This window comes from Plecotus auritus (assembly GCF_963455305.1).
Source record: "Plecotus auritus genome assembly, chromosome: 5".
NCBI classification, from domain to species: domain Eukaryota; kingdom Metazoa; phylum Chordata; class Mammalia; order Chiroptera; family Vespertilionidae; genus Plecotus; species Plecotus auritus.
The window spans coordinates 41,664,500-41,682,472 of NC_137776.1; the positions used below are offsets into that span (position 1 = coordinate 41,664,500).

Below are 17,973 nucleotides of genomic sequence, written 5' to 3' on the forward strand. Positions count from 1 at the left end.
GGTAGTTGTCTCTTGAATTGCAGTTTGTCTGTGAAAGACATTTTGCTGAGCCTGTAATTTAGCCATCAAACTCTGTGCAGTAGCCTCCCGTTCTTGAGGTGACTGCTTGCTGGCATAGTTGCCATGCTTTGTGGCAAAGTGACGGCTGAGATTGTACTCTTTGAAGACTGCAAGTGTTTCCTGGCATATCAGACATACCGGCATTGATCGGACTTCGGTGAAAAAATATTTTGTTGTCCACTCCCACTTAAACACTCAGCATTCACTGTCCACTTTCCTTTTCTTTGGTCCACTCATGTTTAATATTGGGCTAAAACCAACAGTACCGTTCTCTTATTAAATTCTTTACTAAAATAAGACAGTAAAGTATAAAAACAAGTGATTAAATTTGCTCTACTATAACATTTTTGGTCTTCTAAAAAATACATACATAACAAAATCATCTGAAAAAGTTCAGACATGGGACAGAGACACACCCTGACCATAGAGAACAACCCCTTTCCTCCATAGGAAACCTGTGTATCTTTCACACAGGCCCTTTGTTTATGGTAACACACATAGCTGCACATTGCTGTGTCTTCCAGACACACTTGTATGGGAGGTGCTAGGGCAGTGCAAAACATGGGCAACCAGTAGTTACCACTAGCACTTCTGTTACTGGCAAAAAACAGCTGCAGTGCACATAGTGTGAAAGAGCCCATTATCAATGTCAGATTGCATCCACTGGACTCTATAAAAACAACCAAGTGCCACTTTTAAATGCCCATTGCAACAGTTTTTCTTATTAAAAGCTAGAAATGGCAGGATATTTATATATATACCCCTACTGTGACAGCCTGGCAGAGCATTACAAAGGAGAAAACCCAGCATCTGGTGATGTCCATAAGTACAAGACTTCAGGCTGTCATTACCAGGAAAGGGTTTCATCCAAGTATTAGATATGAACATTTGATTTTCAGTTTTTCATTTGTCCAATTACTTCTGAAACCCTGAAATTAAGCAATTTTATAATAAAATCTTTAGTTCATCACATTTCTATACAATCTTTTTGTTCAACCCACTGAATTAGGGTTCGTTCACACTAGCCGTGCTGCCGATGCAGTGTGGTGCAGTACTGCAATGCAGCGCAGCTAGGGTTAATGCAGGGTACACAGGTTTCCATCATGTTTATGTTGATGCTAATGTGCAGAGGTGCATGTTAACACAAATGCCACGTAGCACGCATTTTTACAGGTGCAAGGGGGAGAAGCAAATGCAGCGCAAAATGCATTTGTTTTGCCGCTAACACATGCGGTTAGTGGCCACAGTAGCATTACTGATACCACATCCGTATCAGCAAAAAAATGCAGCCGTAGCATGGCTAGTGTGACATGTCCTCTGTGTGTCTTTTTCCCTGCTGCACGCGTCCGCAGTGGGAAAAAAACTGCAGTGGATACAAGCCCTAAAAGCTGAAAGTCTTTGTTGTTTTATTAACAAGTCATTGTGATGTACAGAATGTGGGAACAGGAAAAAATTGTGTTTGAGTAGAGCTCTTAATCTTACCTCAGAAAGGCTCTGATACTGTGCTCTCCAGGGGCGTGTCTCCCTACATCACCACAATAACGTGTCTACGCATTCCCAGGGTGATGTCAGGAGACGCGTCTGCGGGCATTACAAGGAGCCTCTGGAAGATTGAGAGGTTGTTCCTTCTACTGAATGGGCGGATATAAATCTGCCCACTCAGAAGAAGGAGCTTCGGCCGAGTTTCCCGACGTTGCCATGTTAACACTGCTGCTGGTGAAGGAGCGGAGGGGAGAGCAAGAGAACTCTCCACTCTTTCGGCTCTGCGGGCCAGATAGAACAGCCTAACGGGCCGGATCCGGCCCATGGGCCGTAGTTTGCCCATGGCTGACCTACGGAATAGGAGAAGGTATTTGCAAATGGTATATCCAATAAGGGATTACTATCCAAAATATACAAGGAATTCATACCACTCAAAATAAAAAAACAAATGCTGCAATTTAAAAAATAGGCAGAGGACCTGAATAGACATTTCTCTAAAGAGGACATACAGATAGCCAATAGACATGAAAAAGATGCTCAACATCACTAATCAACGGGGAAATGCAAATCAAAACCAAAATGAGATATCATCTCACACCTGTCAGAATGGCTATTAACAAAAAACAACAAATAACAAGTGTTGACAAGAATATGAAAAAAGGGAGCCCTACGAGATTGTAAATTGGTGCAGACATTATGGAAGGGAATATGAAAGTTCCTCAAAAAATTAAAAATAGGACTACCATCTGACCCAGCAATTTTACTTCTGGCTATATACAAAAAAAGAAAAAAAAAAGAAAGAAAGAAAAGAAAACACTAAATAGCCAAAACCGGTTTGGCTCAGTGGATAGAGCGTCGGCCTGTGGACTGAAGGGTCCCGGGTTCGATTCCGGTCAAGGGCATGTACCTTGGTTGCGGGCACATCTCCAGTAGGAGGTGTGCAGGAGGCAGCTGATCGATGTTTCTCTCTCATCGATGTTTCTAACTCTCTATCCCTCTCCCTTCCTCTCTGTAAAATATCAATAAAATATATTTTAAAAAAAAAGAAAACTCTAAATATAAGAGATATACACTGAGTGGCCAGATTATTATGACCTCTGAATGCATAATAATCTGTCCACTCAGAGAGAGTGTGTGTGTGTGTGTGTGTGCACTAGAGGCCCGGTGCACGAAATTAGTGGACGGGGGAGGGGGTGTCCCTGAGCCCAGCCTGCACCCTCTCCAATCTGGGACCCCTCGAGGGATGTCCGACTGCCCGTTTAAGCCTGATGCCAGTGGGATCGGGCCTAAACGTGCAGCCGGACATCCCTCTCACAATCCAGGACTGCTGGCTCCCAACTGTTTGCCTGCATGCCTTCCTGATTGCCCCTAACCACTTCTGCCTGCCAGCCTGATCACCCCCTAACCACTCCCCTGCCAGCCTGATTGATGCCTAACTGCTCCCCTGCCAGCCTGTTTGCCCCTAACTGCCCTCCCCTGCAGGCCTGGTTCCCCCCAACTGCTCTCCCCTGCAGGCCTGGGTCCCCCCCAACTGCCCTCCCCTGCAGGCCTGGTCACCCCTATCTGCCCTCCCCTGCAGGCCTGGTTTCCCCCAACTGCCCTCTCCTCCAGGCCTGGGTTCCCCCCAACTGCCCTTCCCTGCAGGCCTGGTTTCCCCCAACTGCCCTCTCCTCCAGGCCTGGGTTCTCCCCAACTGCCCTCCCTTGCAGGCCTGGTCCCTCCCAACTGCCCTCCCTTGCTGACCATCTTGTGGTGGCCATCTTGTGTACACATGGGGGCAGGATCTTTGACTACATGGGGGCAGCCATATTGTATGTTGGAGTGATTGACAATCTGCATATTACTCTTTTATTAGATAGGATAGAGGCCTGGTGCACGGGTGGGGGCCAGTTGGTTTGCCCTGAAGGGTGTCCCGGATCAGGGTGGGTGTTCCCTTGGGGCGTGGGGCGGCCTGTGCAAGGGGCCTGTGGTGGTTTGCAGGCCGGCCACACCCCCTGGTGACCCAAGCGGAGGCCCTGGTATCTGGGGTTTATTTATCTTCTACAATTGAAACTTTGTAGCCTGGAGCAGAGCCAAGCCTTCTGCTTGCTCCCTGGCGGCAGCCATTTTTTGGGGGATTTATGTATCTTCTATAATTGAAACTTTGTAGCCTTAAGCGGAGGCCTGAGCCAGCCAGGGTGTGTGGAAAGCTTGGCTTCCTCAATCACTGGGGGCAACCCTAGCCTCCTGCTCTTTCCAGCTCTGTGGCTGCCGCCATTTCTATTTGGGTTTATGTATCTTCTATAATTGAAACTTTGTAGCCTTGAGTGGGGGCCTAGGCCGGCAAGGGCAGGCGGAAAGCTTGGCTTCCTCCATTGCCAGGGAAACCCAAGCCTCCTTCCTGCTCTCTGTGGCCGTAGCCATTTTGGTTGGGTTTATTTGCATATTCACTCCTGATTGGCTTGTGGGCGTGGCTTGTGGGTGTAGCAGAGTGATGGTTAATTTGCATATTACTCTTTTATTAGATAGTGTGTGTGTGTGTGTATTTTAGAGGCCTGGTGCATGAATTCGTGCATGGGTGGGGTCCTCTGGCCAGCCTGACCAGGGGGAGGGGACACGAGCAGTTGGCTGGCCTGCCTGCTGGTTGAACTCCTGGTCGAGGGGACAATTTGCATATTAGCCTTTTATTATATAGGATATACACTGAGTGGCCAGATTATTATGTGTTCAGCGATCATAATAATCTGGACACCTAGTGTATATGCACCCTATGCTTATTGCAGCATTATCTACAACAGTAAAGATATGGGAGCAACTTAGAAGTCCATCCATAGTTCAAGTCCATCCATGGATAAAAATGTGATATATATGTACAGTGAAGCATTACTCTGCAACAAGAACAAAAAAGACTGTTTTTTAAAACACCCATAGTTCAGAGCACCTAGTGCAGTCTTTTCCACAGAGCTCTGAGACTTTTTTTTTTTTTTTTTTTTTTTTTGCTGAAGACACAATCACTAGCCTTTTGCCTAAAATAGAGTCTCAGACAAGCTTCAGAGAGAAGTAGAAACCTGCTTAATAATGAGACTGAATTGCTGTGGTCAATTTATTACAGTCCCAATAACATCAGAAAGAAAAATACCCTAAGAGCTATTTCATAAAGGTTTAATCAATGTTTCCCATGAACTTAAAATCTATTATGGATAGTGAGGGCAGTGACAAATTTCCAGGGTTTTCTTGTAAAATCTACAATTTCTGAAAATTTTAACTGAACTTCACTTAGGGAAGGCTCTGGTCTGAATTTTTCCCATGCAATTCTTACAATAGCGGTGAGGTAGTGAAGAAATATGCAGCATACCACACAAACCTAAGTACTTCTAGTATCTCTGTAGTGCTAATACTATTGTGGCAGATATAGAAATGCACCCTTCAGATGTTCGGACTTTTCTCCAAGGAAGGGCTTGTGGCCTCTGGCTATTAACTCCTTCAAGTTGGCCTCAGCTTTTGAGTTCTGGTTATGCTCTTCTTGGGGTGACCCCTGCTGATGACCAAGCAAGAGGTGCTACAAGGACCTAGACGTTTGCCAAGAACAAGACACTTCTACTAGGCAATCCTCATGCTGGACCCTTCTGTTGGGCTTCCAGAGACTTTGTCAGATCTGCATTGTTACCTGTTGACTACTCCTGCTCAATCTTGCTGCCTGCCTTTTCCTTTCACAGGTGTTACTTCTGTCTCTATCTCTGTTCACTTCTCAGAGGACCCAATGGTACCAGGATTGACCCAAAAAAGCTGTAAATTGGGATTTTGAGACTGAATCCCTCACTGCCTGACTAGCACACACACACACACACACACACACACACACACACACACACACACACAACAACAACAACAACAACAAAAACACATACAAAAACACACCATCCCTGGTGACATATGGGGCACAATGAGTCCTTGGCCCAGTACGGTAGTGCAATTGCTAAAACTCTTCACTGGCCGAGAGCACTGGAACATAACACTGCACAGGGTGAGTTTATTGACTTTGGGGAACTCTCTTTGAATATAGGATTAAACACTCTGGAAAGGACCCAAGCGGGTGGAGCAAATTCTCTGCCAGGGTGACTTGTAGACACCTAGAGACAGCTCTGTCACCGGAATGTGTATAGAGAGTGAATCTCCATGGAGCAAGAAGTGAACTGTGACGGACACAGAGATGTGCCGCTCAGATACCTCTTCAACAGAAAGGCCCTTTGCCATTCCTGGGAGGAATGTCCTTCGATGACAGCCTTCACCTGTTAACACTTTGAAGTCCACCTCTAATGTTGAGGCCACATTCTTCTTGTGGTGGCTCCTAGTCAACGGCTAAGCAGGAGTGTGTTACGAGGGCCTACCCGTTTATCCCGGTGTGGGACTCCACCCTGCCCCATCCAGTTTCCTGCCTTTTCCTTTCACCTTTCCACATTCTTAACTCTGCCCACCGCTAGCTTCCTGAAGGACCTAAAACAGAGGCATCATCTTCTCTCTGCAGGATTAGCTTCTCCTCATTACTACACTTCGTTTATGGTCCAATATTTTCCTGTTCATTTAGGCTTAAAATCTTGGAATTTAGTACGCATGTAACCACTTAGTAACATTTTTTTGCTTAGATTCTAATGACCGAAAATGTCTGAAAAAAGGTGTCTGCTCTTTTTAATATTTCCACGGGAAATGACTACTAGGGTTTACTTTTTGCAACTGCGAAGAAATAGTTTTAAAGCGGATTTTGCCACGTCCAATTCCCTAGATGTTTCCCATGAGCCACCTGAATGTACTCTCCGGCGCTTATCCAGAAGAACTACAATTCCCGTCGTACATTGCGGCCTCCAGAGCCTAGATTACAACTGCTTACGTCATTTCCACCCACACAGGCGGTGGATGCTGGATTTTGTAGTTTGTGTCAGCTTCTCTTTTGTCGCCTTCTGGGTAAGGGAACAGCGTGACCGGATAGACTGCTCTGATATGGTTTTTAAATTAAACCACTAGGATAACGTATCGAAGCCAATGTAGCCTCAAGTTTTTATGTGCCTCACGTTCCTCTTTCCTCCTCCTGCCGTGGCCGGGAAGGGGAAGTGACGTACTTCCGGTGTAATGGCGGCGCGGTGGAGTTCCAGGTAATTATCTAACTCGGTAGACTCGCCACCGGTGGCGAGCCAGAGTGGGGGTGGTGGGTTGCCGGACCGGGTTGGAAAAGAAGTGGGCCCTGGGGTGGGTGCGGGTTTGCTGGGGTGGCTGTAGGCGGCGCCGGGGCGCGCGCGGCCGTCTTCCCGCCGTGCGGCGGCCTGGCCCGCGAGGTTGGAGAGTGAGAACCGGCCGGGCGGAGTCTGAGCGGGTGGGTAAGGGGCGAACGTGACTCCCCGTCCGCCTGCGCGGATGGACCCAGCTTCCTAGCGAGGTTGTGGGTACCCTGTCTCCGCAGTGTCTTTGTTGCCGAAACCCTGCACCAGCGCTGGTTCTCTCCTTCCGTGTGGGGTGTGTTTCGGCGCGAATCACTGAGAGCCTCTCGAGTCGTTTGGGCTGGAGGCCCCTCTCTCTCGGGCGGCAGTCCGTGGAAGTGGAATTAATGAAGTGTAGTTAATTAAAAAATAGCGAAAGTTCCACTCCTGTGCTTCTCTCCGTCGTAATGTTCCTGACTCCTCCTCTAAAATGTCATTAGTCGTTTCTTGTTCATACGTATGCCCCGTAAGTGATGATTGTTCTCAGTGTTTACTCTTAGGGGCCTCTTTGTTCCTCAGTATGTGTTGCACTTCCTCTGTCATCCTTTTTCCTTCCATAAGTTGATCAACCTCCAGTACGTGATAGCTCCAAACTTGGCTCTCCAGTCACCACCTTTCCAGGGAGCCCAGGATCCTACAATAAACTTGCATATAACAGGAAAACAGTTGTCAATTTCACTGAGTCTAACTGCAGCACCACTTAACCTATTTGCACATAATCCTCACAACAATTTCTTGAGATAAAAGAAGGAAAAAATTGGGGAAAGACTATTTCAGATGCAAGACTTTGGTGATTACAAGTGTGGAAGAATTTCTTTTACATTTGTAGGTATCCAGACTAGAAATAGCAAATAGATAAACAAGCAAACTTGGGCTTCTGAAGACCAGTTAACCTGCCTCTTTAACTTGTCTTATTTTAGGATTGTCTGTGAACTTGAGAGTTAACCTCAATTACCATCCTACTATGGAAAGCAAATTTAGAATTACCATTGAAAGTGTGATCTTGATCAAAAGAAGCATTGTTACAGGCAGCATCTGTAGGAGGAAGAGACTTACTTGTGTTGGTGCTGGGGGACAAGAAGAAAGCCAGATTTCAGTCTGTCTTTAGCAGGTATTAAGTCTGTCTCTTGGGGCAGGTTACCTAACATCTTTAGTCTCAGCATCCGTATCTGATAGTTGTGGTTAATGGTAATACCTACCTCAGTGGGTTGTTCTGAGGATAAAGGAAAAATAATTCATATAAGGAAGGCATTGTGCACAGTGCAGTTTTAGCTGTTATATTATTGTTACTACTATAATATAGTTGATGAATTCTCTGTCCCGGTTCTTGTTCTTTGGTTTTGAATGTTGCCCTTTCTCTTTTATGTGCCCATGCCACTTTTATGTAGCCTTTCCCACTTCATTTGACTGGAGCTCTGAAACTTCAGAAGCCAAGAACATTGGCCCAGAGGTTCAGAAAACGTGGTCTCCTGAATCAGCAGCACTAGCATCTTCTTGGAACTTGTTAGTAATGTAAATTATTGGGCTTTAGCCCAGACCTGCTGATTTAGAAACTGGGGAATGGAGGGGGGGGGGTAGGGTGGGGGGAGATATTTCAATCTCTTTTTTACCAAACCATCCATGTGATTCTCATGCCAGTTTGAGAGCCACTGTTCTAGCTCATCTCCTAGGGATCTGCTATGGTCCACCCCACTCCCAGAATTAGGTTTGCTGCCTTCCCTATGAAATGTTTCAAAGTATTTCATCTATAGCCACCCAGTATATCCCTGTTACGCTGCCTGTGCTTGCCCACTTTGACTAGTTTAGTCCTATCATTTCTGAAATTCTGACACTTCCTGGACTACTTGACTGTCTTTCCTAAACCAGCCAGAGCTCTGTCAGTTTTCTGAGCTTTTGAATTGGGAAAGGTTAACTCTCCTAACCGGTGACTGTGCACTGCCAAGTGGTCTACAGTGGCTGTAGTGCACAGTGAAACATGGTGTATTTATAAAGCCCATGCCTTAACTTGAACATTATTCTCTGTTTATTGCCCAATTTTATTTAGTCTAAATTTTGTACTACGTGGTGTATCCCTAACTTGGTATAAGTCATGGCTACCCTAGAGCTAGTTTAAGAAAAAATGATTATTGGTAATAGAGCTGATCCCACTGATGACTTTGTGGGCTTTCTTGTATTTCTCTACTTTTCAGTTCAAGTCTGAGAATCTTAGCATGGAAGGGTGGTGGAACAAGAAGGCCTCCAGACTTACTAAATCTATAGCCTAAATATTTTATCTCAGTATATGTAGTTCCCAAGTGGACATTGGAAGAGACATTTCAATGCCTACAACAAAGGGCAAAGTTTCAAAGCATTCTCTTCAAAAATAATAATACATCAGGAGGAAGCAATGGATTAAAGCAAGCCTTTGCCATTTGTAGCCAGGCTAATTAGTCTTTCCCAGTGAAGAAATACCAAACAGATCATATGGGCTGTTTTGGCCTAGGGACATGTGCTCCTGTCATATAGAATAGGTTAGCTAATGGGAAGGAGAGACCCTTTGGAGATTTATGTTTAACTTGACTAGGAGCCTAATTCATAAATGTATTAGGCTAAGCGGAATTCAGCACTTCCACCTGAAAAGCTACCTTGACTGTTCTTCCATTCCTGAATTAGTTTATTAGGACAGCTTTTTATCAGGACAGCTGGTGACAGGAGGCTCTGTAGTGGAACATAGTGCTATGTGTCTAGGGCAGCCGTGGGCAAACTACGGCCCGTGGGCCGGATCCGGCTGTTCTATCCGGTTCTCTTGCTCTCCCCTCCGCTCCTTTACTTTGAATTTATATTAGTTCACACAAACACTCCATCCATGCTTTTGTTCCGGCCCTCCGGTCCAGTTTAAGAACCCATTGTGGCCCTCGAGTCAAAAAGTTTGCCCACCCCTGGTCTAGGGGTTACTTCATAAATCTCTGGAGGCTACTGCCTCCAAATTTTCTTGGAATGTGGTTTGCTAAATGGCTCTTGAATTAAATACTTAGAAAGCCTACTTTGAAAGCTGTGCACATCCCAACTGGGGATTGAACCCGAAAGCTGGGTATGTGCCCTGACTGGGAATCGAACCAGCAACCTTTTGGTGTATGGGATGATCCTCAACCAACTGAGCCACATGGGCCAGGGCAAGAGTGGTTTTTATAAATGTTAATTGAAGGTGTGGAGGTTAAAATGTTCTTCCAGTGGGACTGTGGAGAAAAGATAATGACTATTCATTTAACAAGTATGTATTGAGAGCTTTCTATATTGGGAATATGGCAATGAACAAAACAGACAAAAATCCATGAGCAAAGATTAACCTCTACAGAAAAGTAAATGTTAGAGGGGTGGACAGAATATAATAGAGATAGGAGGAAAACCAGGTGAACCCAGTGTCCCTGTAAGCAAGAACTTCAGTAAGAGGAGCTTAGCAGTACCAAATTATAGAGGAACTAGAGGCCCGGTGCACAAAATTCGTGCATGGGGGGGGGGGGCTGTCCCTCAGCCCAGCCTGCACCCTCTCCTTCTGGGAACCTTTGAGGGATGTCCGACTGCCCGTTTAGGCCCGATCCCACTAAACGGGCAGTCGGACATCCCTTTCACAATCCAGGACTGCTGGCTCCCAACTGCTCACCTGCTTGCCTTCCTGATTGCCCCTAACCGTTTCTGCTTGCCTGCCTGATCACCCCCTAACCACTCCCCTGCCAACCTGATTGATGCCTAACTGCTCCCCTGCCAGCCTGTTTGCCCCTAACTTCCTTCCCCTGCAGGTCTGGTCACCCCTAACTGCCCTCCCCTGCAGGCCTGGTCCCCCCCAACTGCTCTCCCCTGCAGGCCTGGTCCCTCCCAACTGCCCTCCCCTGCTGGCCTGATCGCCCACAACTGCCCTCCCCTGCTGGCCATCTTGTGGTGGCCATCTTGTGTCCACATGGGGGCAAGATCTTTGACTGCATGGGGGCAGCCATCTTGTGTGTTGGAGTGATGGTCAATCTGCATATTATTCTTTTATTAGATAGGATAGAGGTCTGGTGCATGGGTGCGGGCCAGCTGGTTTGCTCTGAAGGGTGTCCCGGATCAAGGTGGGGGTTCCCTTGGGGTGTGGGGTGGCCTGGGCGAGGGGCCTGTGGTGGTTTTCAGGCCGGCCACGCCCCCTGGTGACCCAAGCAGAGGCCCTGGTATCTGGGAGTTATTTATCTTCTACAATTGAAACTTTGTAGCCTGGAGTGGAGCCAAGCCTTCTGCTAGCTCCGTGGCAGCAGCCATTTCTCTTGGGATTTATGTATCTTCTATAATTGAAACTTTGTAGCCTTAAGCGGAGGCCAGAGCAGGCCAGGGCTGCAGAAGCTTGGCTTCCTCCATCACCGCGGGCAACCCTAGCCTCCTGCTCTCTCCACCTCTGTGGCTGTCGCCATTTCTGTTGGGCTTTATTTATCTTCTATAATTGAAACTTTGTAGCGTTGAACGGAGGCCTGGGCCAGCAAGGGCAGGCGGAAAACTTGGCTTCCTCCATTGCCAAGGAAACCCAAGCCTCCCTCCTGCTCTCTGTGGCCGCAGCCATCTTGGTTGGGCTTATTTGTATATTCGTTCCTGATTGGCTCGTGGGTGTGGCTTGTGGGTATAGCGGAGGTACGGTCAATTTGCATATTACTCTTTTATTAGATAGGATGTCAGATAAAAGAGATTGTCCCTGGGTTGAGCAACAAAGAGGTCATTAATGTAACTTTGTAGTGAGAATAGAAAACCAAATTTTGGTGGGTAAGTGGAGTTAATGGGTGAAGTTAATGGGTGGATAAGAATTGGAGGCATCAAGTGTAGATGTATAAAAAAAAAATGGCTGTTTAAGGAAAGATAAAGAGTATGGGACTAGAGAGTGGATAGGGTAAAGGGAACTTGCCTCATAAATGCAATAATAAGTTCAACATGTAGAATATTTAAAAACCTCAATGGGAAATCAATACTACAAATCAAGAAATAGCTGATAGAAATTTTGCAACAAAAATTAACAAATTCCTGCTCTCATAGAGCCTATATTCTGGTGAAAAGGAGCACATTAGAGGATGTTCCAATGTAACTGCAAAATAATTTTTTTAAACTTTTAAGTAGTGTCCAGGTCAATGTAGCTTAGTTGGTTGAGCTTCATCGTCCAGTACACTGAAAGGTTGCCGGTTCAATTCCTGGCAGGAGGCCTGCAGGAGCAGTCAATCAATGTTTTGTTCTCACATAGATGTTTCTCCCCCTCTCCCCCTCTCCTTTCCTCTCTCTCTAAAAGTTAATAAACTATTAAAACATTTTAAGTAGCATGTCAAAATGATCACATCACTAACTTTGATTTCTTTCGTTACTTAAATACCAGCTAGTACGGACTGGCTTGGTGATGTAGGAAATGAATGAATAACTATTCCTAGTTTATAATGAGTTCTTTTTAGTATGAATATTGTTATCACTGAGTTCATTAAAAGGTAAGAACTTTTAGATTCTGTTTTTTGTTGTTGTTGTTTTAACTTGTCAGAATCTGTCATGAGATGTCCCCAAATTGGTGTGGACTCCTCTATATATAGAGTCACAGACCAGAGACAAGTCAAAGGCTTTTATATTGTTTACTAGAGGCCCGGTGCATGAAAATTCATGCACTGGAGGGGGGGGTCCCTCAGACTGGCCTGCCCCCTCTCACAGTCCAGGAGCCCTCAGGGTTGGGAGGCGACCCAGCAATCGGAAAGGTGACGTCCCCATCACACCTCTGCTGCTGTCACTGCCAGCAGCGCAAGCCTCAGCCGGCCCTGGTTACCTGAGCCTTGGCCGGCCCTGGGCGGCTGGGCAGCCTCCATACGAGGCTTGCCTGTTCCTCGGGCTGGCCGTGATTGGCTGGGGAGCTGAGGGGACTGGGGGACTCCGGAGGCAGGCGTGCAGCCATGCCACGCGCCTGCCGTCCCGGCGGGGCTGAGGGGACTTGGCGCCACCATCTGTGGCTGTGGGCGCCTCCATCTTCGAGGGCGTGGCAATTAGCATATTCTCTCCTTATTGGTTGTGGGCGCCACCATCTTTGTGAGGCGTGACAGTCAATTAGCATATTCCCTCTTTATTATATAGGATTCCTCATCACTTACAAAATCCCAACAGTATCCATATACTGTCTGCATAGCTTCCAGCCCTGTACTTGAACATAGGAATATTCAGTCATTGAAATGGTTATGAGTGTGCAATGACTAAGAAAAAACAATAGGGAGTACAGGTCTGCAACTTTTTATTTGTAATTCTTGAAGTCAGAATGTTTTGACATTCAGAATTTTTCAGATTTTCGAGAAGAAATTTTAGTGCAGGTTTTAGTGCAGATATGTTAAGTAATCCCTCTCTTGGGGTCCTGGCAAAGTCCTCCAGTCAAGCACATTAATATTTCTGCAGCACATCAAATGAGAGTCTCATGAAGTCTAAAGTTGGTGCATGTCAAGAGTTGCTGCCAGTTGAGTTTACAACAAGCTTAAAAAGAAAAATCTATTTTCAGATTTCAGAATTGCAGATAAGGGCTTGTCACCCTGTACCTGGTGACTTTTTCTGAAAGGGATAGGAGTGTGTTGGCATTTTTATCTTCCTGAAATTGGGAACTATGCTAAAATCAAATTACATCACTTTCCTTTATGTGGTATATCATGGGTAGACTTTCTCTAATATCTATATATATATATAAGCCTAATATACAAATTGTGCTCTCGGGAGTTTGACCAGGAGACCGGGAGTTCAATCGCTCGCTATGACCAGGGGGAGGTGCAGAACGAAGGAAGGCCCTGGCTGGCAGCCAGCAGCCAGGGAAGGGAGGCCCCAGCTGGCAGCTAGACCCTATCCGTGCACAAATTTCGTGCACTGGGCCTCTAGTGTACATATACTTAAAAAATAGCAAGAAAAAAAATAGAATGGGTTTCTTAAACAAAGGGGTTTTCCTTCAGTACTGACAGGGACAGGCCCTAGCAATCTTGTCATTAATGCTTAAGAACTGTGGCCAATCTGCTGCTACTGTCTGTTCCCTCAGAAGGAAAATCACTGTTTGGAAGGGGCAGGGGCTTGGATCCTATTTGAGGATTTTCCTCAGGACCCCATCCTCTCCCCCTAATTATATTTTTTTGCATTTAGAACAAATTTAAACTATGTTTTATTTTGAATATTGATTAATATTACCATTCTTCCCACTGGACAACTATGATTTATGGATTTATTTATTTTTATTTTTTTAACTGTTAAAATGTCTGAAATTTGTCCAGTCTGCTGTTACTGTGTAGAATGCAGAAGAGCAAACTAAAGGGAATCCATGCCCCTTTTAACAATTCCCCTTATGAGTCCTCTAACCTGGGTTGAGGACTCATAAGGGATGATGGTAGAAATGTTCTTAAATAATAGAGAAAACAGTGCATTTTGGCCATTGGTTGAATATTTTTGCATTTTCTGAATTTTTGAGATAATTGTGGAATTTATAGTTTCTTCATTTTCACTTCAAGCCCTTCTTACAAATGTTACTAAATATTTTGCTTTCTGATGTAAAATTGTCATCATTTTTAAACTTCGTCTCCTTAAAATCTCCTCCTTGCTAAGGAAAGCAGGTGTGATTTTGCTGAGTTGCTTACTTGTGACAAGGAGAGAAAAATTTAATAATTCATCATAAAATCCTCATAGTGTTGCTAAAAAGAGCAGTGAGAGCTATAAACTCTGGATAAATTGCTCTCGTTGCAAGAATTTCCAATTAGACCAAGTATCAAGCATGTACATGTTGAACTCTTAAGAATTTCCCTAGAGGGAAATTTATATAAGTCTGGATGGTGATAGTACTTTAAACATTTTGTTGTTGTTAGAACTGCAGTACCAGTCTACCTTACAATATTGTCAATTTCATACTTACATTTTGGGACATGGTATACTTGATTGCCAGAATTTTATTTGGTGATGATGATTGAAGGGTAGAAAGAGGAAATGACACTGATCAGAAAGTAAACTAATTAAATTTAAATAAGGTAAATTTGAAATAAAATACATAGAAAGTTGCTTTTTTATTTTATTTTTTATGTGTTGGTAGGTTGAGAAGAGAGACCAGGTTTAAGACCCAAGAGGAATATCAAAGGAAAATGCTAAATTTTGCACAATAGTTATGTGCTTTAGATTGAAATTATATTTTATATGTTGATAAGTTTATAAGTTTATTTTGCACTTACTAACATTGATACCATGCTAACCATTGTAATAGAAACTTTCCTTGACTTAGTGATTGTGTACATCCCCATTTGTATTAAATGGTAGCAACTCTATATCTGTATTAAATGGTAGCAGCTCTATGTCACTTTATAGTGTCAAGGTTGTGTACCTGGTCTAATGAAAAGAATTCTTAATTTCCTGTCCTCAGGCTAGGTTTTTACTTATGGTCCACCATTATTATAGCTTAGGGCATTAAATGTTTACTTACGTTTTAAGTTTATGATTTAAGTTTATGTAGATATGTCTCCTTCATATATCATAACTTATCTGACTTTGATCTTATCTTTAAAAATAGGAAATTGTACTAGATAATTTTTTGCATTAAAATTAATATTTTTCCTAGTTGTATTCAGTTTTTTTGGTACTGAGAAGAGTTATTTCTCTAGATTCTTTACCTTCAAAATTTTTTTCTATTTCATATTGCTTTTGTAATTCTGTGCTATGCACCATACTAAAAATCATTTAAATATGCAATTCTCATAAACCCTAAATCACTTATATATGTAACTCCAGTAAAATACTTGGAAACATAACTATAAATTTAGCATTTTTCAAAAATTTCTAAAATGTGTTTAACAGATGGATAGTGAAATTTAATTTTAGCATTTAATGTTGATGACTATGTTTATTCTGAACAAATATTTAATTCTCATAAGTGCATATATCTGAAGCCCTTTGCCTTTGAGACTTGATTATGCTAGCCATTATTATAGCACCTTATATTTCCATGCAGAGTATATTTATCTCTGACTGATCATTATTACAAGAACATTGGATATTTTATAATTGTTTCCTCTGTTCACTTGGTTTTTTTTTTTTTTATAATGCCACAATGCTATTTTTTGATGTAGATATGTCTCCATTGAGAACAAGTTGAATAAAGTTATCTGCCATTAGTTTTTAAATTAACTTTTTTCTTCTCAGTCATAAGAATAAAATACCTTATTGCAATTAATATGCCCTTTTTATTATTTGCTCTCTTGTTCAGAATCTTTGCTAATAATATGTATTCTTTTTTTTTAAATATATTTTATTGATTTTTACAGAGAGGAAGGGAGAGGGATAGAGAGTCAGAAACATTGATGAGAGAGAAACATCGATCAGCTGCCTCCTGCACACCCCCTACTGGGGATGTGCCTGCAACCAAGTTACATGCCCTTGACCGGAATCGAACCTGGGACCCTTCAGTCTGCAGACTGACGCTCTAGCCACTGAGCCAAACTGGTTAGGGCAATATGTGTTCTTTATACATTATTATGTGGAGCTATTTAAGGATTTTTTATTATTACTGGTTATATCTATGCCTACTGACTACGAAAAATAATTTGGTCAAAGTTAACAAAGCTTTCTTTGGTATATTTTATAGGTGATCCTTGCAGACAGAAAAAGTAAACTGTTAGAGAATTCATACCATTTGGTACTTGTTATTTGGACCAGCTGAAGGAGTCTGATTAATAGGATCAACTGGCAACAGAAAATGAAAAGTAGTGTGGCACAGATAAAAGTAAGTGTTTGAAACTCATAATAAAAAAAACAAACATGTAGTAAATTACCTATCCTTTAAACAAACATGCATGTATATAATTCAGACAGTAAAGTGACATCGTGCATACATCTAACACAATTTCAAATGTATATACTTCGTCAGGTGGGAGTAATAGTGTTCAAAAGGACAGTTGGGAGAACATACAGGGTGTGTATGCATGAATCAAGAAAAGTGTTCAAAAAGACAGTTGATAGAACATACAGGGTGTGTATGCATGAATCAAGAAAGTGCATGTCATTGGGCACATGAAAAAAAAAATAACAGGGCAGGAAATACTTAATGCACATGAAATGAACTATGATGCCCAAATGGTCATAGTTCCTGCATATCTGTCTACAAGTGAGCCTTTTGTTGCATAGTTCATTATATATATGAGTTCTATATCCTGTGCTGTTCTTTAGACATTATTCATTCAACAAATATTCACTGGATTCTTACTGTGTCTCAGTGATTGTTCTAAGTTCTTTGGGTAAAAAGTTGAACAAAACAAATCCTTGCTCTCATGGAGTTTGCATTTTAGTGGGAAGAGACAAAATAAATCATAAACTTAAAACATAAGTAAATTACATGGTCTGTTAGAGTGTTAAGTGCTCAACTATGCTATGAAGAAAAGAAATAGGGTAAGATTGAGCAGTAGCATTGGAGGTTGCATTTTTTAATAGGGAAGGCCCATTGAAAAGGTAGCCATTTAAGCAGGGACTTATAGGATATGAGGAAGTTAGCCATGCAGGTGTCTGGTGGAAGCGTGTGCCAGGCAGAGGGAACAGCAAGTGGTGTTCCAGTCTGGCTGGAACAGGTTATGAAAAAGGAAGCATAGGAGGAGATGAGTAATGGGTCAGTAACTCCAACTGCTTTTAAAACTGTTTCTCTGCCCAGATGGTGTTGCTCTGTGGTTAAGCATTGACCTATGAACCAGGAAGTCATGGTTCAATTCCTGGTCAGGGCACATGCCCGGGTTGTGACTTGATCCCTAGTGGGAGGCATGCAGGAAGCAGCCAATCAATGATTCTCCCTCATGATTGATGTTTCTATCTCCCTCTCCCTTCCTCTCTGAAATCAGTGAAAATATATTTTAAAAAAGAAAACGGATTCTCTGATGCGGATGGACTTAGTGGGAGAGCAAAGTATTCCACTTCCTTTTCTTTTCATTTGGAGGGATCTACTAGCAGGCATATCACTTCCTGGGTCTCAGAGTATTAAAGGGGAAGGTGTATTTTTATTGGATTATAAATCTAGCCACTTCTCCCTTCCTCTCCTCCATGAGCTCTGTACCCATAAACCTTCTTTAAAGAGATCCAGTAGACTGTGTCCTTAACAGCAGGCATTGGGTATAAGCCCTGGTATGTGGTAAGTGCTTAATAAACTGAGTTGATAGACTTTTAGACTGAGTTAGGCTCTGCTGCCATCACCTCTAAATTC

The 17,973-nt window shown here is 43.3% G+C and overlaps 1 protein-coding gene across 1 annotated transcript in view; it reads left to right on the forward strand.

Moving 5' to 3' along the window:
- The first annotated feature begins 6,400 nt into the window (after positions 1-6,400).
- The window catches only part of CWC22 (CWC22 spliceosome associated protein homolog), a 51,657-nt gene continuing 40,084 nt past the window's right edge, over positions 6,401-17,973 (forward strand). The window contains exons 1-2 of the mRNA XM_080671386.1: positions 6,401-6,668; positions 16,375-16,512. Of these exons, the coding sequence (XP_080527512.1) occupies positions 16,486-16,512 (27 nt within the window). The 5' untranslated portion in view covers positions 6,401-6,668; positions 16,375-16,485. The remainder of the gene's footprint in view (positions 6,669-16,374; positions 16,513-17,973) is intronic.